This window comes from Bombus pascuorum, chromosome 6, assembly GCF_905332965.1.
Source record: "Bombus pascuorum chromosome 6, iyBomPasc1.1, whole genome shotgun sequence".
In the NCBI taxonomy this organism is placed as follows: Eukaryota; Metazoa; Arthropoda; class Insecta; order Hymenoptera; family Apidae; genus Bombus; species Bombus pascuorum.
Window position 1 is genome coordinate 4513079 of NC_083493.1, and position 25155 is coordinate 4538233.

Sequence of the window (25155 nt, forward strand, 5' to 3'; positions counted from 1 at the left end):
CACTGGTCATCATCGTATCCTAGATTTAATCAAGAATCGGAATGATATTTTAGAAAAAAAAGGTAGGGTAAAGTATCAAAGATGAAGCTAACTAGAACTCGTCCTTCAGATACTTGTACTATGTAGCAATACTTCATCAAATGTTAGAGGAAGTTACGTGGGTACATGTTTGAGCTATGGAGGATTTAATTACGCGATATCGATTAGAGGGGTTAAGAATTCTTGATCCGACAGGCGATCGATCGATCACCGGAGTTTTCGAACGATGTCGTGCGGAACATCGTAAAGACGCGAGTTGTGTGTAACGCGGAAGCTGGCCTGTTAAAGTTCCGAAGTTGCTGAGTATCTTGCTCTCGAATATGTTCGTAGCCCGGTACAATGTTCTTGTTACGCTTGGTCAGAAATAACGACAGGAGTCGTTAGAAGTTGTAGGTACAATTTCCGACCAAACTTAACTGCCGCGTAGCTCGATATCGTTCCACCGATACCCGGCTCTGCATGAATAAATTGCACCAGATAGTTTCGGATGACGAACAGAAATTAGCGATTACGTGCAAATTTGTACTATGTAAAACAAATCTCTTAGGTATTAACCGTACAAAACTTCCGAAACTTCCATTACACAACTGAAACAATCCTTTGACACTTTCCTGCGCTATAAAAGTAAACTCAGATTATATGAAGCACGAAAGAATATTTCGAACGATCAACTGATATCAGGCCATTATCGAATAAAATTCATTTCATGGCATAATTCTTTCTAAAAGAAGCAGAAGGTCGGTTCTCAAAAGATTCATTCATGCTCCACCATGAATCTGAAAAAAAAGAGGAGAAGATAACGAACGATGGTGGTCCATAAATCGCCCGAACGCCGTGCTACACGCAAAAAGCTACAATCGTATAATTTATCGCGGTGCTAGGTACCTGGTAGAAGTGGCACAGGTCGAGAGAAAGGGAGTGGGAAAACGAGAAACCGCGGTCTGGTATGCTCGATGGCGCGAATACCCATTAAATTTCAGACAGACCAGTCCGCATGATTTGCTTAATGACGTTGCCGACTGCGTTCCTGCATTCAACATGTAACGACGCGGTGCAGGGTTCGCCAACTCGCAGATATATTTCGAGAAAAACAGAATTTCCAGGTGTTCCACCAGGTGTTGTAGAATCGTGCCGAAACGTCTGAATTTTTGCAGACGAACGATTCCGAGTTTCCGATCAATTCGATTCCAGCCTGTCATTGTTCCGTTTCTACTGCACGGTTTGTTTGACCGCAGACCCGCAGCTAGACGTCGTGTATTAATAACACGTACCTTTCTCTAAAGATGAAACCGCGTATTGGAACGCGGTCACAGGTGTAACTTTGGTAAGACACAGTCGTCTCATTGCGCCGTTACGCTGCTGCAACAGCGAAATAATTGAGCTCGAGGAATTTTACCACTCGATTAATTCGCCAGCCATCCACTTTCTTGAGAGCTTTGGCTGCTTGTTCACGGAGGCAGCGTTATTTCTGCCTCGACTGTGATTCGTCGATTAGTACGCGTACTGCTGCTGGTCCAAAACATGAATCAGAATCTCCGGGAAATATGTATTTCCCTCCTATTTCGTATCTTAAGACACGATAAGATGCTATCAATCATCGTATAAAATATATGATATTTTGTAGCGTGGGATCAGGAAGAATCACTTACGCTTTTTATCACAACGATTCACGAACAATTTATAAAAACGATATGATAGAATGAGATTTCGAAAAAGAAAAATAGTTAGAATTCTGTATTGAAAAGAATTATTCTTTTGGATAATCACGTCAATATGATGTAACGTTTCTTGCCAATATACATAGAGAAATTCGTTCGCTTCTCTTCTTTTTACTCTGAGAAAGTTTGTTAGGAAGGAAAAGAGAACAAAGTTGGGCTATTCAAATGGAATATCCACGGATACTCGAAGAGTCTTTTATCGCGGTTCTATTCGTGAGATCCTTAATTTATAATTGGATTTGCGGCATTTTCCGCCTTAGCGAGATGACGGGTATCGAGGTCGGTCGGCGTCGTTCCAGATTTCCGCTTGAAAATAACCAATGGAATTGCTTCGCTAGTAACTGCACTTTAATTCGGTTTAATTAGTCCGACTTCCGACCGCAGCTAACAATAAGTGTTGCAATTATTTTTCCAACCGATCTCCTATGCGCTATAAACTCGTTTCTCTAGTATATTATAGAAATATAAAACTATTAAATCGAACAAAATTGCCAACATTAATTTTTGTCAATTGTTTTATCTATTTCAAAAGGAAATTCCACAAAGAAAAAATTTGAAAAAAGTAAACGATTTCCAATTATACGTAATATTTACTTCATGGTTAAAGAGAAGGAGACAAACTCGCCAGAATATCTTCATAGAGCACATAAATATTAAAATCACTGGCAAACATAATTTCACCGCGTGTTATTCAAATCTACGAACACCTTGGTGCGTGTCGAGTCGTCGAGTGTAACGGAAGAATTCACACTAGAATCGCGTGCTCGCAGGTTGCCTGGCCGGCGATTAACCGAGGTAAACTCTTAATTTCCGTAGGGCTAAATTTAACGGTCGATGCGTGCATGCGTTATTAAACGCCGGTACATCTGCAACACGGAGCCTCGTCGAAGAATAAATGAGGGTGGATGGAAGCTCGTATACGTACACCGGGTCCGACCGAGGTCGAGATAGCAGGAAAACGGCCGTCACGTGTGTTGTGTGTACGTTCATAGGTGGAGAACGGGGGTTGCGGGACTTGGAGGGTGATTCAGAAGGTGGAGGTGGGATAATGCGAGGTCCGCGCGAGGACACCCGCTGCGCCCTGCGGGAGTTAACGCGGGAATCGCGTGTTCCCGCCACGAAACACGGAACACCGTCCAACGAAACGGGAGAAAGAGGTGCCCAGCAGGCTGAAAGAATCGACCAGAGAAAAACCTCGAGGCGTACCATACTGATCTTCCATCATTTTCGCTCCTCTGCCGAATGATACTCCTTTGCGAAGCTTTTCCCTCGTCACGTATAACATGCACCCCAGGTATCAATACAATCACGCGTCCCCAACGATGATTAATCGTTGTATCAATGAAATGACGAGGTACCATGTGTATTTGATATGTCCTATGGATGGTTAACGAAGAAAAATTCCATATTTTTCCATATTTTTCTATATTTTCCAGCGAGGTACTTTCGAGTGAAGTTTTTAACCGTCCTTAGTATTCTTCGTTTAAAGCAAGAATAATTGAACTGTCGGATTGATAAGCTGATACTCGAAGACGTGGTCGTTAAATAGCTGCTTTAACGAGTTGAAGCTGTAAGAAATTAACAGTTTCAACTAGTTGTACGCTATGTAGCTGTATGGTTTCAAAAAAATTCATATTTAATCTACGATCTGTTTAATAAAATCTAAACGAATTTTAAGCTAAGCAACTTAAGAACTATGATTAATTTTTTCAAAGAAACGAGAACAAATTTAAGAAATGTTACGCAAATGGAAATGTCATATCTCAGTGAACTGTTTATATGCAGAGACAGCGAATTACTTTGCAATAAGATTGTCTGTCGGCATATAGATCATACTGCTTAAACGAACAATTCATTACGTAAACTTATCACGTTAAGGAATCAGTTGTCCCCGTTGTTACGCACGCGAATAACAGATACCAAATTTATGACGTTCCATTGCTGTCACAGGTTATCTAAGAAGATTATCGTACCCCGTGCAATGGGGATATGACCACCCTTGGGACTCCCGCTGACCAGATAAGACTTCACGCTACGCTGATCCGCGCGTTTACGGACGAGAAACCCGTACCATCGCAATCCATGCCTTTCACACACCCTGATAAATTACTCAACACCTTTCTCATCCATCGCTCGTGCGCTAGTTTCGACCGCGCGCGCTCCTATCGGCCGGAAAACCTTATAACCAGCCCCCTTCAACCTCGTTTCCATTGAGGAAAACACGAAAATAAGAAGATATTTGAGATATCAAGAAAATGAGAGATACACTATTTAAAATAATACACTTGTTACAAAGCTACTGTGAATTTAAAATTTTCCTCCGTTGCGTTAAAGTCTTTAAAATATATTTTTGTGATAGTTTATACCTGATCTGTAAGATAATATTTTGCAATATAAGGAATTGCATACGTTCAGTAGCCACATTGATCAACTTCATAAATTGAAAAGGATGAAAAAAATATGACGTTGCAAATACCATTTTTTAAATTTATCTTAGAATTTACTAGTATTTACGTTATCTTCTTGCAATAAACGAATTTCCGAAGTAAGTAATTTGTTTTCTTTTTTTTTAATAATTGTGTATTAATTGTGTATTTATGTAATAAAATTGAGAAATTGATAAAGATCACTTTGTCTTCTGAGAAGTTTGCATTATGGAACAATATCGTAAATTCAAATATTTTATCAATGGAACAATCCGATTTCAGAAAGTTTTCTAATTTTCTGCATTAAAACTTACAGATATGACAATAAGAAGAACAACTTTTCCAACTTCTGTCGTACTTCCTTATTTCGTACCAAGTATATTTCACGAGGAACTAAGAAAGATGCTATCTGCTGGCGGAAACAACGAAGGCAATCCGAACTATCGGCAAGAGCTTTCGCCTCGGTGCCAGCTGTATGAAGATAGAGGAGCGGAAGTGGCACGTGGCGACGTTTTCATCGGTGATCGGCTACCGCGGGAAAGGGTACAGAATAGGGAAGGAAGATCTATGATGTAGCAAGGATCTTAATAATCGCGATTCATAAAGCCTAGTATCTCAGGCTCGATACGTTGGTGTCGACCACGAGTGGCCTGATAAAGAATGACGATCGTAAGGGAAGAAAGTTGCAAGCCGCTTATCGCCCAATAAATTTTACTTCAGCTGCCGCTATTCCTGCCACCGTTTCGTTTCCTTCTCGTTCTTACCGGCTCGTTCTCCCTCCAGTTCCATCTCGTCTCGTTTTCAAGCACCGCCGCTGCAAAACCTATGTAATTATCGTTGGTAAGTTCCAACTAAATTTTCCGCTAACGACGATTTACGATCGAATTAACAGATTGCCTGGCGGGCAGACGCCTCTATAGTCTTTGCTTGCTTCTTCCTCCAACCCCTTCTACGGATCCGTGACGTACTAGCAATTTTCTTTTCCGCTTCCCTTAACTGGTATCGTTTGACATTCGATGAAAATTTCGCTCAAGTTTCACGAGGCAAATTCACTCGCAATAAAATGAACGGTCACGCGAATTAAGCTCAATTCTTTCGAGCGAGTCTGTATTCGTTGCTAGCGAAGTCGAGGAGGCCAAGTAATGGGATTTTCTACAAGTAAGACGAACGAGACTGTGATTGAAGTAATCGGAGAAACTATCGGCCATTAGCCAATTTTAAAATTGCTTTCTTGCTGACGGATACTCGGCGCATCCCCTCAACTCCACGATTACCCCTGCTTGCCGATGGTCCTGGGGAAATCATGACTCGTGATTTCCAATCAACGTTCCGATAAAAAAAGACCGATTGTTTTGGAAAAGTTCTACGTTCAGTACGTTATATTTATTTTCTTATTTTAATCCTTAATTTTAATCCTTATTCCACCACTTTCTCCGCTGTATTCTACGTTTCAAAATTGGTATAAGTAAGGTAAATCGTTTTCCTACCTCTTTCGCAAAATTTATTCGAATTTAAAATTCCATTCAACAATTTCTAAGGACGAATCTCTTTATTTCGCTGAAAATGCTCCCTTCGATTCCTTTTAATTCGGGTACCGAATAGTTCCTCTATTCACCTCTCTTTTGTCCCAATATAATTCACATTTGAAAGGTGGGATTAGCTGGGTGCAACAAAACTCCCTCAAAGAATAATTCCATACGATCCCATTTTTAAGATTGCCTCGTTATCCAGAAACTTACGCAACAGAATGCGCGTGTTTCGTCGATCTGTTACAAAAAGTTGTAGAAAAGAAAATTACCACTAGCATGTCTATATTCGTCGCTTGAAAAACGTTGGACGACGTTTTCAGGCCACAACGATCACGAAGAAGACGTAATTTCCAACTGGTCTCCGATAAGGCGGCTAATATATAGACAACGGACAGACAGGAGCAAAAAATGAGAGAGAACGGGAAAGAGGAAGACCAAAATGGGAGGTAGCAACCACGTAACGAATACACCACGGTGAAATTGAGATTGGTTATCGAAGACTTCCAACCTTCTCGAAGCTGATGGGAGGAGAGTGGCGTGCCAGCAGCGTGGCAAGCAACACGGTTTGGCAGGGGAGCTCAAATCGGATAGTTTGTTCATTAGAGATATTTTCCGATCGCGAGAGACCAGCTAGTAGAACGGCGAAGCGTGTTGAGCGTGTATTTGTCTTGATAAGTTCAAAGCAGGAAATGAGACTGTCGATAGGAGAACGCTTCGTTTCAACCCCTCTTCACGCTCTACTCTTCGTATCTTACAGCCGTCTCATTCGCCGAGGGGTTTGGGGGGACAAAACCACCAGAAATGAGGATTTCGATTCATTTAACGGGCGGAATAACGGTCGCTTGCAGGTACTTCGAAAGTACTGTTCTGGCATCGAAGTTGACTTCTTCCAGATCCCATTTACTGTTCGATAGCGGGCTACCGAGATCGTGTAGACTATCCAGGAGACTTGAAGCAATCGTAAAAGTCGTATAATCGTGAGTTAGTAATTCCTGAATCACACAATACCAAAATCGTGGAGCAACTAGATGGACGACGATTTTGGCGATCGCTAGGGTTCGAAAATGGATAACGGCAAATATTTTCGTCTCTCGTTTTTACGTTATGTTACATATGAAGCTAAGAGTCCGAAGCTAACCATTTAACCGTTATCGAATAGCAAGGTATCGAGCGTCGATCGGTTCGAGTTCCATCGCGACTACCAGCCGCATTCGTCTAAATTGCAAAAGTGATCCGTGTCTCTGGCTTTTGCATCTCAAAGACGCGGCAACCTCGATCTGGAAGCAAACACTTTGCACTCTCGAATATCGATGGCGGAATAGATAACGCGTGAAATGGACCACTAGGAAGGAGATGCGTCTGCAACGGAATACGCGAGGACAGGAAGAGGACAGCGTGGATAGGAGGGTATCGATTTTCGGCCGATCAAGGAAAGAGGGAGATGACCGTTTTCGCGAGGCCCTCGTATCCACTGGGCAAGACCCGTTTGACCTAGCACACACGCCACCCATAGATCAAGCAGAACCCTTAGGACGAGGCAACCCCGTGCAGCGGGCTAACCATTAATTTACAACCCGCAGAGTAACCCCATGGTTCACCCCCTGCATACAGGATCCACGTCCCTTTGCGGCAGATATGAGCTACGACGTGGCGCTGAGGGATTCAACCACCCTTGTTCCCGAGCCCTAGACGACGTTTCTCTATCTCGTCCTCGCCTGTCGTTCTCGTTCAACCTGTCTCTCTCCAGCTGCCATTTAAGCGGCTTCCACCTGCCAGAGAAATTTCCCAGATCTGCGGAAAAGAAATTTAAATCTATCGAGGACACGTCCCGGTTGATAATGCGTAACGTGCTACAGACGGGAACACGCTTGTCCGAAAGTAATTGGACCATTTCCCAGAATACGTTCCTGGGCTCGTTTAAGGCTTGTTCGGAGGCAACACGTTCAACATCATGGATGGTGTTTTAAAATGAATAGGGGAGTGAGTTGGGTTGATTTTGAACTCTTTCCTTGATATATGAGAATGGTATATGAAGACTCCATTGAGATATTTTTGAATGAACAGGAATTCTAATTTCTGTATTGTTAATTAAATTGTGATTTAATTTCATAAAATTTTCATCAATCCTAGATTTACACTAACTTTTCATTATATCTATTAACGATTTTCTCTTTTTCAGTTAATTTACATAATTAAACTCTATTTTTTAATATTGTAGTTATAAAAAGAAATTCCAAATATTTATTCAATATATTTTATACGATACTTCTCCTTTCGCCTAGATCCTATAATTTTATGAAATTTGGAGAAATAAATATTTATAACATTATTATAAACTATTTTTTTATTTAAATATAGAAATTTTCCTGCTTTTGATCTGTGTAACGTGTTCTTGCAAAATACCTATAGCTTTTGATTTTACTGCTTGATCCTTAATGTATTAGTTTTTATAAAAACACGTTTCTTCTCTCATAAAACAAGGTCAAACTCGATCGCAAGAGCGATTTAAAAAATTCCAAAACACCACGATGGTTCAACGTTCAACAAGCTTAAAACACGTTTGCGAATAAAGGTCTTTTAGAAAGACCAATGACTGGAATTCTTAATTGTCATTGGACTCGGAGAGGTTATCCCGGCGAACTTCGAGTAGGATAATAGAACGAACGCGAAAGGAAAGGGGGCCTGCAATTCGATTCTATGGGCTTTATTTCTACATAATAAGCTGGTGTGAATAGGCCCGGCTGTTGCTTCTGTTTTATAACTCGGCGCAAGTAAGTTGTCCCGTGTTTCGTTTTGTTGTCCGGCTGCACCGTGCCCTCTATCCGCTTTTCTCTGCTCTCATTTACTCTTCCTTCTTCTTTCTTCGTGTTTTCTCCCTTTCTCGTCCTCTTGCTCGTTCTCATGGGAACGAAAAGGAATGAATAATTAGAGAGAGAGTTGAGTCGGACGGCAGAAAGTTTCTGGCCAATTAATTAAACGGAGAAGAGCAAGGGAGTAGAGAGTAACCGACGTTAGAGCAAACGAGACAGGATAATTTAAAGAGTCGCGCGACAATTTAACTGCGATTATCGCTGTACAATCCCTTTAACAACACACCGTTATAGAAACGCGCCAATTAGCAGTGTAGTAGCCTAGAGTTAATGAATTTCAGATACGGTAAAAGGTAATAGAACATCGAGATAAACGTTACTAGAGGCAATAATTCAATGCTGCCTGATGTCTCGGACGATTCCGAGTTTCTAAGGAAGCTAATGGTCACCGTGGTCGATCGTGAATATTGTAATTTCAACAACCGTTATCAGCGTCTTATCTACTTCTATCAATGCATCGTCTCCGATAACCTCTTGCTAACTGAATTTGACTAAAACTAAAACCCTAAAACTAAAACGCTAAATTCATTGGTGTTATAAGTCTCTAAAACGTGAAGAGTGACAGGTTCCTTTATTATAAATGAAAAGTTGATATTTCTATGAATACAGCTAAAGGAATAGCTAGGTGTAAGTAGAGATTTGTTGTACCTACCAAATATTATAACGAATACTATACTTTGAACGTTTTATACATATATTTTTAAGTGTTTGATGCATTCAGTGCATTTATATATCCTTATATTTCCCATAAATACATAAACATCCACAATCTGATTATAAATAGCGTGATATTCTTATTATGAGCAACATTATGTTATAAATGATGTACTATATATATTTCTTTTATAAATAACATACTACGTGTGTTACTATAAATAATATACTACGTTCCATCGTATTCTCGTTACGCACGATCACTAACTATTTAATTTTACTTTGCTTTAACGTGGGATAAATGAAACACCCTCGAAAATGAAAGAGAAACATTCCGAAAATCACATTTCAATGATGATGATTCCAATTTCATACCAGTAAACGTTAACACCAAACACTTGTCCCATAACTCAGATTCAAGACCAATATATCAACGGCTAATTAACAACGGACAGACAGAAATTCGAAGAAGATCGTCTCGAATCGCAGCTGGAAATGTTGATTTGCACGAACACGCCACGTCCTCCGTTATTATGTAATTTGCAGAGACACGAAGACAGTTTAATCGGTACGAAAGAAGAACCGGATGTGACACAATTTCCACGCTAACACGATGTCGCGGAGAGTGCGTCATCAAATCGTCGCGAACGACCCCACCAGGCGTGATAGTTGACGCCTTGTCCTCTTTATTCTGTTGTTTCAGTGTCAAGCAATATGTCAAAGTGTCCAGGACTTAATTCCCCGACTACGCGAAGCGAATCGCGACACGATGGTTTCGGCATGTCGAACATTCCACTCGCTTGCATGTTTATACCGTGCTTTGATCACGAGCCATTCGAGGATACATCAAAAGGAAAACCAGCTATCTCCTATTCACACAGAAGTAACGTAAATCATGAAAGCGTACCACTTTGTGGAACGCATTACTATAATTACACCATGACGAATGTAATGAATTATCAAGGCAACGGTGTCACTCTGGAATCTGCGACATTTAGAGTATCTATGTATCGTTTTAACGTCCAAATGAACAAAATGAATTCTGTAATAGCGCGAATAAGCGAGTAGGCGAGCTCTTCAAGAGGGAAGCTATCGAGAGTATAAAAAGGGGTTGGTATAGTTGACGTGTACGTGGTAAGTGATAATAAATTTCAGACATACATTTGTAATTTAACGAGAATAGGCTGACCTTAGTCCTGCGTAACTCACAGTAAAGAGAGCATGAATTTTGATCCCGGCATTCCAAAGATTCCACCTTGATGAGTAACGTTGACGAATAAGTGAAGGATAACATTGCTTTCTTAACTTTGACGATAATTCAGAGTAAATTTAACACCTGTTAATCAGGTGAAACACTGAAAAGTTTTTGTTTTTCAAGAATAATCAAAATAACAAAAAGATCATATACTAAGCCACAAAATTTTGTATCTCTAAATACTTTCAATACGCGACATTGTCAGTTGCAGCACGATGACAAGGAGGATTTCCCGAAATTGCTGGAATCCACTTTGGAAAGCACTTTGCACTTGAAATTCGACCGCTTCCCCTTCGGTGCAGAGCCACCTGTGCCACCTCGACACACCCTCCTCGTCGATTTCTCACCCCTTCTTTCAACCCTCGTCGACGTCGTGGTCGTTGTCGTCCCCTCGTTTCCTCCACTTAAAAACCGGTAATTACTCTGATGCCGGCATTTAACGTTCGTAACCAGCGCGTGGATTTTCTGTCTGTCAGACTCACCTCTGTAATTGTTGCTCGATTTCGTTTGCAGGTGAAAATGCCTGTTTTTGTTCGGTATGCAACGCAAAACGTCTAGACGAGCTCGAGTCGCAACGCTCGCAAGGTTACCGAGTCACGACGCAACAATTTCACTTGGAAACTTAACCAGAACTTCGGACAATTTGCATCAGCTGTTAAGATACAATTAGAGGGAAACTGTGCAAATTGCACGGGAGTCCGAATTAACAGAAAGCAACTATCTCGGTAGGAGTTCAAAGAATGAGCGAGCGAGCGAACTGGTTTCGTCAAATCTTTGTTCTGTTGAAAATGATTTTCTATCAGTGGAGACGTGTTTAATATTTAATATTTATTCGAATAATCTACAGTAAAATAAATTATTTAATTATCGATATTGCAAAGTAATAAACGTTGAAATATGAGCGAAAAGTAAGAACGGCTAGTATAGGAATGCTGGTGTGGTAAAATCGAATAAACTCAAGGCGTTCGTCGTTCCTTGCGCCGAGTCACGCAAAACTACGTAATGAATTCGTTAATGCGGTGATGATAAACGGCAAAAAAACCATTCTGGTTCCGGCTAAAGTTCGCAGAAAGGAAACAAAATGAAATTAGAGTTTGAAGGATTAACGATCACTTGCAAGCATTGAAATCTCCCAATATATTAGACGCAAAGTGTTGATGAAACGTTGATTTCAGGCTTAAAATAATTTTCAATTTAAATTTTAAATTTTATATATTCAAATGTAAATTGAAAATTCGAAATTACTTAATGTTTTATATCTTTAACAGTTCGCGCCAAATTTTCAGACATTCGTAAACTTGGCGACGAGCTAACGTCCCAGCTTCTCGATGATCGCGTGTAAACGCGTTTCCAAACGTAAGAGTTTCAAGTGTATAAGGAGACGCGAAGATGTATTCGTTCGGAAGGCTCAATTATTTATAGACGTGCCAATCTTCAGCTTGTCAGTTACCCTTGCCTTTCCGCATTTACCGGTGTTCCCGATACGAGAAACAGGGCAGAAATTCTTGACGAGTTCACACATGGCAATGACGTCATCAATATCCCCGAGAAAACGACGGAGATTATTTTGGTTTTCCTGCGTCGGAGCAAATATTCGAGGATCTCTAGCAAGAAGCGAGGGAATCTTATTAAAACCATCGATAAATTTATATTGGTCTGTACAACACGCTATTAACTCTTCTCCCAGCTTGATCGTATTTCCCAGCTTCCACTATAACAGTATATACATCAGTGTTTTTCCATTCATAAATTTTGTCGACTCGCTGACAACCGTACAGATTTACAATTTCCGCTCAATTCGCTCGAACGTTTTTATTCGACAGGTGTACTCGCGCGAGTCGCGCTTAATATTTCGCGACGAAATGCTGGCATCGAAAGGAGCAGCGGACATTTGTCAGCACCGTGACGCATATGAACTGCAAATTATTCGCCACTTCTCGAATTAGAATACGGAATAATTATATAATAACGTTTTGGTTCTGGAGGCGAACATGATCCTCCATCGTAGATTTAAAAATTGAAATTCTTGTTTCTGAAAACTCGTAATTCTTTCATAATTGTGTGGAAAATGAATTCGCTATACCGATTTTCTATTTTTGCGGAAACGTTCAATCCTCAAATGGTTAGCAATATAGTTGGCAATAATACAAATGATCCACGGTAGTTTGAAACAAATTATTCAATTTTAGAGCAGTTTTATCTCTACTTATATTTTATATTTTATACTCGATGAATATATCATTGCTAGCCTTCAAAAAATCAAGCCAATCTAATCCAAACCAATCGTGATCATCCATGACTTAATAATATTGAGAGTTAAATTCATCTCTTAATCTTAATTTTTAAAAAACCTCCTGTACAATCATTAATGAATTCTATGTTAAAACTGATAGTTCAGACAACGCACGCGTGCGAGCTCTATTTTGGCAACGCAATGCATCGCATTAATAATGATACGTACTCTTATAGGCATCCAGCACGCGCCACGTATTCGAAGATGGTAGGGCCAGATGCTCTGGCCAAGAATAGACTTATCAGCCAGATAAATGTGACAACGAACGCGAAAGAGCTAGCTTTACCTGCGCGCACCACCAACCGATCCCAGGCGCCCATTATTTCCTTTCGCTATCTGCCGCAGATGCATCGCACTTACCAACTCGCCGCCCGCTGCACCAGATAGCTTCGCTCGCATCTGCGCGCACGCGGATTTCGTGTCCGTTATCCCTTTTCCGTATCTATCGTAAGACATTATCACAAACGGTCCGACCGTGCCGAAAATAGGTTATCAGTCTGCCTCGAAATTCGATTGTCAATTTCTACAAGATATTTCAGATTCATCGATAAATGTTCTTTTCTCAGTCGATTATAATTACATAAGAAAGTAAAAATGATTGAAAAGAAAGGAAGTCAATTTTACTTAATCGCATTTATAATTAAGGAATGCGACAAATATTTGATAATGTTAATAAATGATCTTTTCGAAATAAGATATCGCCGGTATTGAAATGTCATGAAAAGTATGAAAATTGCTCGTTTATTTATGAAACAGCATATTAAATATATAGCAAGGTTTACGAGGACGGAGCAAAATGCCTTAAAATGTTTCTAGTATGACAATTTTTGAGCGGCACACTAAAAAATGTTAACACGTTTATATTTATTCAAATTTCATGTCTCAGTTTAATTTCATTAAATTGCAATATATTATGACACAGAAGTCGTCAAAAATATGTTTTAATAGTAACCGCATTGAAAAACGTCGTTTATACCCGCGTGGGTACAAAAGACGCTCAGTGTATTAACAGTGTACTGGTTAATGGAACTATATATACAACCAGTTTGTCACTAACTTAAGATACAATCGTTACCGTTACTGATGTTATACAATTAGAAATGAATATAGACTATATACTTGTTTTATTTTTAACTTTGTGCCGGCTTCGAGAAGGTTGCAATATATTTAATGTGCTGTTTAGGAAGTGAGTAATCTTAACAATTATCACATATGTGCCTAAATAAAATACAATTAAAGTAAAAATTATTTTGAACTTTTTAGCACATTTCGAAATAAGTAATAGTTTCTCGGCAAAAAATCTTTTATTTTAAATTTTTTAGTGATGCGATTAATATTAGAGCCAACGTAAGATTCTCTTCATTGTCATTAATAAAGCGGTAATTTAATTCTATCTATTTATTATTTATTTCAATTCCTAATTCTTATCAATGAATAAAAAATTACATGAACTGTACAACCTCACATGCGAATAAGGAATAAATGAGTTCCGTGACCGATATTATACTTTGAACAATGACAGAGAAGGATATTTTTATAACGTAATACTGTGTCACATATTATTTCGCAATAAAAGCTGCTGCTTTGAAATTATCTCGATATCAATCTAATAATTGCAGAGCAATCACTGAACACCTGTAAATGAAATTAGTGAATAGCAAATTCTCTGTAATAACAATACCTAACAATAAACAAATCGGAGAAATTTTGCAAACGAGTTTTTCAGTGAACTAGCCCTGGAAAATTTTTGCAGAAAAAATATAGTTTAATAAAAAAAGCAAATGCATAAAAATTTTGTAATAGAATCAACAGGAGATGCCATACATGATGCAAAAAGGACCTTTCCGATTGGTCAAGCGGTTTCAGAGAAATTGGCAAACATAGATATGAAAAAGAAAAGGAAAAAAAAATATACATGTCGAATTGAGATACCTTCCTTCTTTTCCGAAATTGGTATAAAAATAACACAATTATTCTAGTTACCTTGTCTTACTGAATGAATTAAATATTTCCAAAAGCAATATGGCAATTGTTTCTTAGCATATAAATCTTCACATTCAATTAATCATGGCTGTAGGCTGTTCGTATATCAACAAGTTTCGTGACAGCCTCTTTTCAATCATTTCCGAAGTGGCACAACCAATCATTATCTTATAATGTTATAAATCCATAGAAGCACCAACGGGCCTGGCATTCTGGCTACTAAGATCATCGTTATCGCGGCTAATGACCGATCTGATGGCCTCAAGTCGTTCTTAACGAATACCGATATTATATATTCGCCGCTTGTTTAATCCGAGTCGCGATTAGCATAATGCGCAAGAATAGAACGCGGCACTCGGCTTGCATGTCTGCGATCGAAAGCAAACGTGAACACGCGAACGCAGAACTGCGGGGCGCTTCTAATAAGGGGTCTAGGAATCCATGGTCGACCGTCAAACGCCCCCATAACTCAGGATCCGAAAGGTACCACGTTCCATAAAACTACGTCGAGATAAGCGATCGCGAATACTCGTATCGCTATTAAAAGGCAGGATATCCGTTGGATCGCTATCGCCATGCATAAAGACGCAAAGATACGAAGAAGTCCCTGGTCGATAAATTTTTGTAACTGATAAAGGAAGAATAAGGGGTAGAATAGGGATAGTTTCTTTTTTTAGGGAACGTTAAGGTGTTTCTTGAGCGGAATCTCGCTTACCTTGATCGTCGCGTGGTTGGATCTTTCATGACCATGACTTCTGTGATGTCCCCGTACTTGGTGAAGTACTCTCTAAGGCTTTCTGAAATCACAAAATGTTATCTTTGATTTCTTGCGTTTTGCTGAGTTTGATGATAAGGTATTGAGGTGGAGTAATAAAATTTTGTTAGTGAACGTTATTCATATTGTTACTCGCATTATTATTCATGTTATCCATATTTTTATATATGAAAATTTATTGTTTCATTGCCGAGTAACAATGTCTATGGGACATTTTAGAAATTTTTATCGAGTTTGTAATCGGTAATATAAGGAGAAGTTGGAAGGAAATAAAACTATAGCTAGTTATTATGGACTTCCATTTTTAACAGTAGCATATTATAACAATTACTTATTATGTCGAAGGATAATTTCTTTACGGATTTTAAGCTTATTCACATTTTTATATTGTTTCGTCCCTTATCATTTTTCTGTTATTTTATGAAATGATGTAATTTTACATCAGTGACAATCAATCGCAGTTCGTGAGATCGAAATACTCAGCATTCAATTACTTTCCTACTCACTTCGGCACTTTACCTTTTAAATAACATCAGATTAAGCATCTTTTTTACAAATGATTAAAAAGAAGATACTAAAGATTTCTCGCTGAGTTGTTCGTTGCAGATGATTTATTACAGCGCGTTATCTTGGCGAAAGGAAGGGTCCATTTTCGGAACAGTCGAGTCCTGAGTCGAGTCGCCAATTACGTAGAACATAATGAAACTACCAGACCATTTCGTGAATCATATGATACGAGGAGGATTTACGAGTGGCCGTTTCCTGTCGGTTATCGGCAACACCACGCTCGTTACTTTCAACCTAAAGAATAATTTTAGCAAATCAGTCGCTACGCCGGCTTTTCGTTGAGCCATCGTGAGGGCCATCGTGCAAACGTTGAACGCGAGGAACTGAAATTCAACGGTGAATAATCGCGAACCCCTTATCTACCTCGTTCCCCGTTTCAGAATCATAGCCGCTCTCGATGCAGGCTCTAGACCTTTTGTGAATCAAACTAGAAACGATGAAGCACGCGAACCGAACCGTTGTACGCAAGGAAATGGACAACTGAATCCTGAGTGTCGAGTATTGTGAATCTCTTAGCGCGCACACAACGAAACTTGAAAGTCCAACGATATTGGTATTTGCGTTGAAAAGCGAATTCACATAACTGGATTGATTTGGTAGAAGATGATATTACTACAGTAGGGGTTCCCTTATTTGTACATCCATTATCCAAATATTCTAATATCCGAACATTCTATTATCCGAATATAATATTCCCCAGAATCTAATGCCTATTTTCCGTTTCAAATATGTATATATTTTATTAGTGTTCGTACGCAATATATTCTTCCCTTTATTCGATTGAATGACTTCTGATTATAGGAATTTAGTATGAAACTAATAGCATTCTAGCTATCGGAACAAAATGTGACGTACTTAAAAAGCTCAAAAGGGGTGTACGTACAACAGAATCAAAATGCATGATGTTGAAAAGCCACAATCACAGACATTAAAAGATAAAAGCATGATATTGAAAATTATTTAAAGCACGTGAATTGCTCAGATGCTGGCAACAGTAAAAAACAACCTTAAATATATTGATATAATGAAATAGTTTTGTTACGATAAAAACGATAATAAGGACGAAATTATATAAATGGAAACAGCAAACTAAAATGGTAACGGACAGGTGTCTTCTTATGCTGGAGCATTCGTAGCATTCGAAAAAGAAATTCGATGATTCAAAGTACAAAAAGAATATAGCTCGATGCAATTGTTTATGTTGAAAAAAATGATGTGATTTAACAGCCAAAAAGATACGAAGTCCATAAATATTTAAAGAAACTGTCAATTAATCTCCGATATTCGAATAAATGAAATTTCATATCAGAAAGATGATTATTCTATTAGCTGAACAGATTTGTCTCTCTATTAATTCGAATAAGGCAAGCTCTACTTATATTTTTATAGTTTCGAGAAAATACTTGCGAAAAATAAAATTCTTAGAGTACAAGATTACAAAGTAAAAGTGGCTTATTATTTCTTATCAGAAATGAGAGAAGATACGTAAGTTGCAAGTAAATTTTTATAGTCGATAAAGTGTCGCACATAATTTACAGTATAACACGGAAAGCCATTTACTGTTCTTTTGATATTGTATATCACTCTGCTCTATTTTTCCTGAAATATCGATGTTGCACTTGACGAATCTTTGCGTCACTAGCTGATAAATTCTCGAACATTGGCGTTGCTATAAATTCCGAACTGGGCGAAAGTTTGGTATCAGATATTTCTTAATTACACGCTGCGGCTTAACTTGTCAAGTGTGCGCAATTAATTTTCTACGGTGTTAAGCTAAGCTAAAGCTCTCTCGTGAACGCACGCAGCGTGTTCATAAATGACGTGGATTACGTTCGATACTGTCGACTTACATTGTTATCTATTAATTCTAATTAGCGTTAACGAACCTCGTCTTTTCGCTTGATTCGATGTCTCGTGGTATCGAAAACTGGAATTACATTGGAATTACTAAATGAATCAATATTTGAAGTTCCTTAATATACATATTATCAAACACCTACAATATTTTAGGGCACAAGGAACGATGTTGTTAGATTATTTACAATACTTAGAAATTCTATTTTTACAAACTGTAACCGCTTTGATTCCCTTATTCGACGTGAAATTGTAAAATTATAAAGAGTTGCTATTGGTCGACTCGGAAATATTGTTACTTAATAAATTATTGTACAAAGGTGCTCTAGAAATATTAATCTTCCATAAATAAAATACGTTACGAATATTTAATTCGTCGTCGACCAAAGTGTGTTTACTCATAAACGCGTTTATTCAATATCGACCCCAATCTTCCCTTCCATTAATCAAAATTTTCGCGACGGTTATCGTTAAAAGCTACGAAACGATAAATATGGAAACCATACTGCGCACTGGCCCTGATCGAAATCAAATAACGACTAATAATTTATAGCAGATTTAATCAATCCATGCGGTACGAGAGTTGCCGAACGCGGTGGCGGTCTATCCCCCTGGCGCGAGGGGCACCTTCTTGACCTCGTTTGCGGGTGTATATCAGAAGGGTGAACTCTGGCCGTAGGCCAACATGGACACACTCCAAATATATCTTACACCCTATCTAATTATACGCTATTTTATCCAGATCGCTGTGAAGACCTCGTAATGCTCGGTAGTTACTTGCCTATTCCGTCGCGAACGGTCTCCGTCTTCGATAAATTGTCGATCCGCCATTCCGATACTCCAGCAGGAACGTTATCCTGTATAGATTTCACCTATCTCTTCCTTAGCTTCTCCGTTCAACCGTGCGTGCAGCTATGTACCGTGCACAATAGAAAGACAGGAAAGAAGAAAGATTGAGAAAAGGTGGGATTCAATCTGTTCTCGAACAACCGATACTAAATCTAAGTTTCTCGTTACTCTTTTTTCGGTGAAAAAGTCTATTCGAGATATACACTTTAGAACATAATTAAGACCTAATGAGACCTCCTATTAAGGTAATGTTTTTGAGGATATGCTGAAAAAGTATTAAATTTCCCCGCGGCTTTTCAGAAAGCATTCGTGTAACCTGTAATGAATTATCGTGGTGTCTTATTAAATTTGACTGTTATATTCTAGTGGGAGAAGAAAAGAGTGGCGAATCTGACGCTATATATATATAGAAGGGGAGAGAGGGAGAGAGAGAGAGAACGAGGAGGAATGGCAGAGTGGAGCGTTTATTGTTTATTCAGTAGATGGCGTTAATCAATGAATTATTGGTGTTCCTAGGTCATTAGCCGCTGAATACCACCTGTTTGGTAACGAGCTGTTCGCATAAATTACATCAACCTGCAGAATTAATTAGTAATACTTAATTAGTATTCTTGGAAAAATAAGGCAGGTCCTTCTTTGCTCGCGCCAGATATCTCAAAAGTTACTTTTATTTGCGCGCCACTAATGACGACTATATTCAGCAATTTCGTGGCGCTTAATCATTCTTTTTATACGAATTTGAAAATCGTAATCGTATTTCATTAATGTATCTATTTTGTTAGCTCCGTTAACGATTCGATCGAAAATCGAAATGATTTCTTTAAAATTATTTTTCAATAGATGGAAGAGAAACGTGATTCTTTTAAGACTGAGAAGAATTTTAGTTTAGATGCGCTCTTCCTCCTTAAATTTCTTTCATTTAATTTCGTGCGTCATTTCGTTTTAGATATTCTAACGAAGAATTCTTATCGAAGAACTATCTGTCTCAATCGTTCTTTGAACTATGGAAATGTCGTTAAATCCAAGAGGCTGTGCCGCATTCGCTGATGCTACTTTAATTTGTCTCAGTGCGGATTGATGGAAGCAATTACGTCGTTCACGAAGAGACACTTTTAAAACGCTTCTGTGACTTACGAAAATTTACGGACGTCATTTTCTTAATTGTTCCTCAGAAGAAGTTATTTTTCACACGAGGATTCCCCAGCGATGCACTCTTTCTTACGTGACCCTATTCGACGCCATGAATCTCGAAAAGTGTCATTGCAATTCGTTCCCTGTCGGACATTGATACTTTTCAGTGAAATAAAACAACAACTTTGGGCTTCTACTACCGGTCATGAGAAATTATTCTAATATCACTGAAAAATTTGAATATTTTTTACTTCTCTCGGCATTTAATATATTTGGAGCTTGATTCACAATTATACTATATGAGATTCGATATTTTTACTCTTTTCGGAAATTATAAACGATTTAATCGATTGCATACCGGCAATGCAATAATATTAATTGCAATGCATTTAGAGCTGCGAAACGTGCATTGGAAATGAATTTCAATAACACTTATCAGCAATAAATCAGGCATGACAAATGAATTATTGCTTTATGTCACATAATACCTATGATCCCTTCTACAAAATCGCTCAAAACCTAACCCCATTTAATGCCAGTGACAATTAACGAATTCGAAAATAGATGAAATCTAGAACGTTGATCTGACGCTATTTTCCTTCAAAAATTATTACCACAATAATAATATTTGACGCTTTGCCAGCTTTCATTAGACTTATTTGAAAAAAGAGTTTCTGTGCAAAATACAAAATTATAACTTAGAATTACTTTATCAAACACGTGATGCGTAAGTAATTTAAATCTCTGTTGCTCACACCTCTATTACAAATCCCGACAAGTAAAACAAATCACAGCCTCCCTAAGCAGCAGAACACGGAAGCGTTCTATTCTCTGCGAATAACAGCGACAGGCATGCAAACTCCACGTAGATTTTACTCAGCATTCATGTACAATGTGTGCATATCAGTCACACATTGTCCTATTTCACTTGACATCGTCAGAATTATCCCCGTACGCGCTTCCTCTAATAAATTCCATTTCCTAAAATACTACGTGTTTATGCGCCGTTCGAAACCAGTTCAAAGAATCTCCCTATCAGATTTATTTTATGTTTAATCAACTTTAATGTGAAATTGAATCCCCTACCATAAAGAATGTGATTCCAAAGTATGTGAATTTGATCACATTGAATAAATCCGTTGAATGTCTCTGTTCTTTTAACATTTGGCTATTGGACGATCCCCTGGCGATCGTCGACTCCTTTTCTCATGTTCGACTTGTCCAAAGATGAAAAGGGGCCACAAGTGTTCGCGACATGCGACACGTCCACCTAGCGATTGCTGTTTCGTCATGGTGGCATTTCGCCGCGCGGGAAACGACTAAGAAGCGTTAATTCGACTCGTATTAGCGCTTCCACGGGAGTACAGCCAGTCGGCATAAATAACCCAGAGAGAAATCATTTTATTAGCGAAAACGAGACGAAGGGTACACGCTCGTCAACGACAATAACGACGAGCAAGGAGAGTAGACTGAGCGGAATATACGCAGCGAGAGCTAGATCTTTCGCTTGTAAGCGATTACAAGAGATAAAGTCAATCATGATGTACAATAGCACAGGACAAGATATAGCGAAATCGTAAATTTAACTATCGTGTAGCGGTATCGATGTCCCAGAGCTGTAGAATCATTGAGAGTAGTACATGGTATTCAATTTTAAAGCTGAGGATATTTCATTTAGAAGCAGAGAAACTATTAAGATATCACTAATAAACCATTACTTGAACAAGTTTGAATATGAAGGACAGTTAATGGAAAAGGAACATTTTCTTCAGAAGATACGTAGATTACCAATTTAAAAATTAAAATGATTTTAGAACGTCATGTTAGAACATTTACAAAGTTTTATATAGCAAATGATTTAGGAAACACATTCCATTCTTTCATACAATACACAATGGCAATTTGAAATCGAAGGTGCTTCCATAAAACGCTAATAATTCGCTTAATGTTAATAATGTTGCCATACTGATTTTATGCGGCTTTGGTCAAAATTTCTGGTCTTTATGTGCTCATATTACGTTCGACTGTTCTACTTTGACACCTAAAATTTCGACTATTGACTGATTTTACGACATCACTATAATGTGCTCTTTATTAAACTTCCATGGAGAACACATCTGGTGCGTTTAACCACGAGTTGTATCAATCCTAGTCTAGCGCATTCTATCGGATCTATCTTGTCTTTCGGAATTGGGATCCACGAAATCGTGATCGAGAGTAGAAGAGGATACAACACGAGCGAAAACGTAAATTCGCGGCTGGTTGGACGAGCCAAATGGTGCCAATTTACTCAAACTGCAGAATTATGCGAGAGGTAACGCGCCTCGAATATTTTAAGCTTCCGTCACGTGGATAAACGTCGAGTATTGTGCTAATTTTATAAATAGACAAGCTCTATCGAAAGGTAGTTATTCTCTCGTAGCTTTCGCTCGTATATGTAGATAAATGTTTGTATATCATTGCATATTTACGGTGAAACTCGTGTACAAACGTGCATTGCGCGAATTAACGACTACAGTTTACGTGGTGCTTCCTTTCGTGCGAGGGTTTTCAATCTTGATGACATATAGTTTGTTGTTGCTGTTGGTTGCGTTTGTAGCTTGGAAAACAAGAGAGAGGAACTAAAGAGAACATTCTTTGCTTTAAACATCGTTATGTGAATTATATTATAGGAATTGCTTAATTGTAAGTGTATTAGGAGTTATCAAATTTGTTTTACGAGATAAAATAATATCACTTTGAGGATCTCGTGATGGTATATGAAAGATTAGTCTGTAGTTACTAATTTGGCAAAAATTTGGTAATTGAAATTGAGGTTATTAGTGAGGTAATCATCTTCATTATTATTAACTATCATAATTATTACTAATTGACCAGAATTTAAAATATACATAAACAAAATATGGAAAGTTATTTGTAAGAACTATAGGAGAATAATAAATTAACATTTATGTGGTGACTGATGCTACTATAACACTGAATATAAGTATTTTATAATAAATTAAGTTTTTAAATCAGATTTCAATAAATTTCCAAATATCGTTACTTTCTCGCAATACAAATATCAGCGAACAGCGTAGTAAAAAATTGAGAAATTATTGTCGAAAGTTTTTGCAGGCGTAAAGCGAAATTTCATATATCAGTCTCGTCTTCGATTCAATCTCTGTAACGGAATTGCTCTAAAACGGTCGCGTGTCGAATTCCCATTTCTCGCATCACCTATACCACCTTTCTCTCTTTGTCGGTACGATACAGAACGAATTACTTTGGCCGGAAAGTGCCTTTTCCGATTCTTGATCTTCGGCGTGCTCACAGCCCGTATGAAATAATTTAAGCTCTCTCTCGGAGGATCGCGGCGCAAAGGTTGCGCGGTGCGCTGAAATATTCAGATCCAAAGAAACTACCGTGTCTCTGGCTACGACGCGGCAGGTTGAGGCAACGTTACCCGTTAGCAATCCTGCGGGAACTGGATCCGTTCCGAATGGATTTCCGCGCAGGTGCAGCGCGGCGCGGCTTTGTTCACCACGAAGTTTTTCTCTTATTAAAAAGCGGACGCTGCAATTCGCCGAACGACGGGGCCGACTTAAGGAAATTACGCGGCGCGGATTTGGATAAGGATAGTTTAATATTTCATGGCCAGAAACTGGGGATGCAGCCTGGGAAGACGTAAGGCTTCGCTCCGGGGAACCTTCATTTTGAGAGTGCTTGCTCTGAAATGTGGCGCTGGGCGAGTTTTATTTGGACCGTAGTTGTGAGACTGAGAGAGTGGTTTGAAAGATAGGAAGGAATTTTGTGCAGAGAAATGTATCTTAGATGCTGAGGCAAGTTGAAAAGAAACAATGGAGAAATACTTGGAATGCTTGATTAATTATTATCTCGAGAAGTCTTGACAGTAAAATGGTTGAGTAGAAAATCATTTTCACGTAATATTTTTACCTAATATCTGTTAATTTAATAATGATAGTAGCAGTAACAATGTAATCATGACGTTCACAAAATTCTTAGATGTTGATTGGCACATAATCAGCATTATGCTGATTTAAATATCATGAGAAAAAATATTAAGTTTCTACTTTTGACAACTTGTCAATGCCAATATCTTTCTCAGAAAATACAACAGTCGCAAAATGTAGTAAGGAAAGACATATCTTAGAAATTTCTCTGGCTATCAGCTTCAAATTGAGCAACGGAACATGGGAAACATTCCGCGTCCATTGGTACACAATAGGTGGAGCGAAGAGGAGGAGCGCTCGCGTTACTTCGTGTCTGCTCCGCGCCGAGTTGCAGTTATCAATTCAAGGGATCCCGAAAAGATTGCCCAGTGAATGAAATTCAGAATTACCATTCAGCTTGATAATGTGGCTCCCACAATCCTTCTATTCCTTCCTTCCTTCCTTCCTTCCTTCCTTCCTTCCCTCTTTCCCTTCTTCTTTTCTGCCTGTTTGGTCGCCTTTACTCGCGCAAAAGATCTTCCGTCTCGCATCATAGAGTCCGCTGCTACGTGAAATCGAGTCCTCGGAACATATTGGTTGGTACTGTCGAGGAGCTGCAGCCTCCGCTGTCGGGGTGATAGTGAATAGAAGAAAAAGGAATGCCGGAGCGGTGGGTTTCATTCAAATGAGATCCAAGCTGAAGAAGTAACCGAAGGAAGGGTTGCGTGCGCAAGGGAGGGCAATAGCATAGAGACAGCATAGCTGCCTAGAAGGTAAGAAGACCGAAGAAAAGAAGGGGGATAAAAAAGAGAGATGGCAAGCGTTGGTCTCCTCGAGTGTTTTTCTATTCAGAGCGGACTCGTATAAAGTTCTATATACTGAGTTCTATCCCATTCTATAGCAGAAACGTGGATACCCTAGGAGAGTAGGGATAGAAGACGAAGGAAGAGGTACAAGGGGGATGGTTCTCCCATCCCAGAGCGTCGTTCATTGAAACGAATGGTCTTATCTACCTCTTCCCCTTCATCCTTTTGTTTTCTCTTTTTTCACTCGTTCTCTTTCTACTTCCCTATCCTTGCAATTTCACATCTCTTTTTCTTTGCTCCTTCCTTCCCTTTCCTTTCCTTCAGTTGTTCTCCTCATGACCCTTGAACGCCTTCGTCCTTCTTGATCTTCCTTCTCCCTACTTTCCACTTTTCCCTCTCTTCGCAAGTCGTTGCATCTCGACGTCTCCCGCGAATCCGCCAGGATTACTTATCTCTCAGTAAAGGACGCTCAAG

General features: G+C 38.9%; 1 protein-coding gene across 4 annotated transcripts in view; it reads right to left on the reverse strand.

Moving 5' to 3' along the window:
- The window catches only part of LOC132908201 (RNA-binding protein Musashi homolog Rbp6), a 780290-nt gene that overhangs the window by 420666 nt on the left and 334469 nt on the right, over window positions 1-25155 (reverse strand). For all 4 annotated transcript variants that reach the window (XM_060961989.1, XM_060961987.1, XM_060961985.1 and 1 more), the window contains exon 3: window positions 15483-15564. In XM_060961989.1, coding sequence (XP_060817972.1) covers window positions 15483-15564 — 82 coding nt within the window. The remainder of the gene's footprint in view (window positions 1-15482; window positions 15565-25155) is intronic.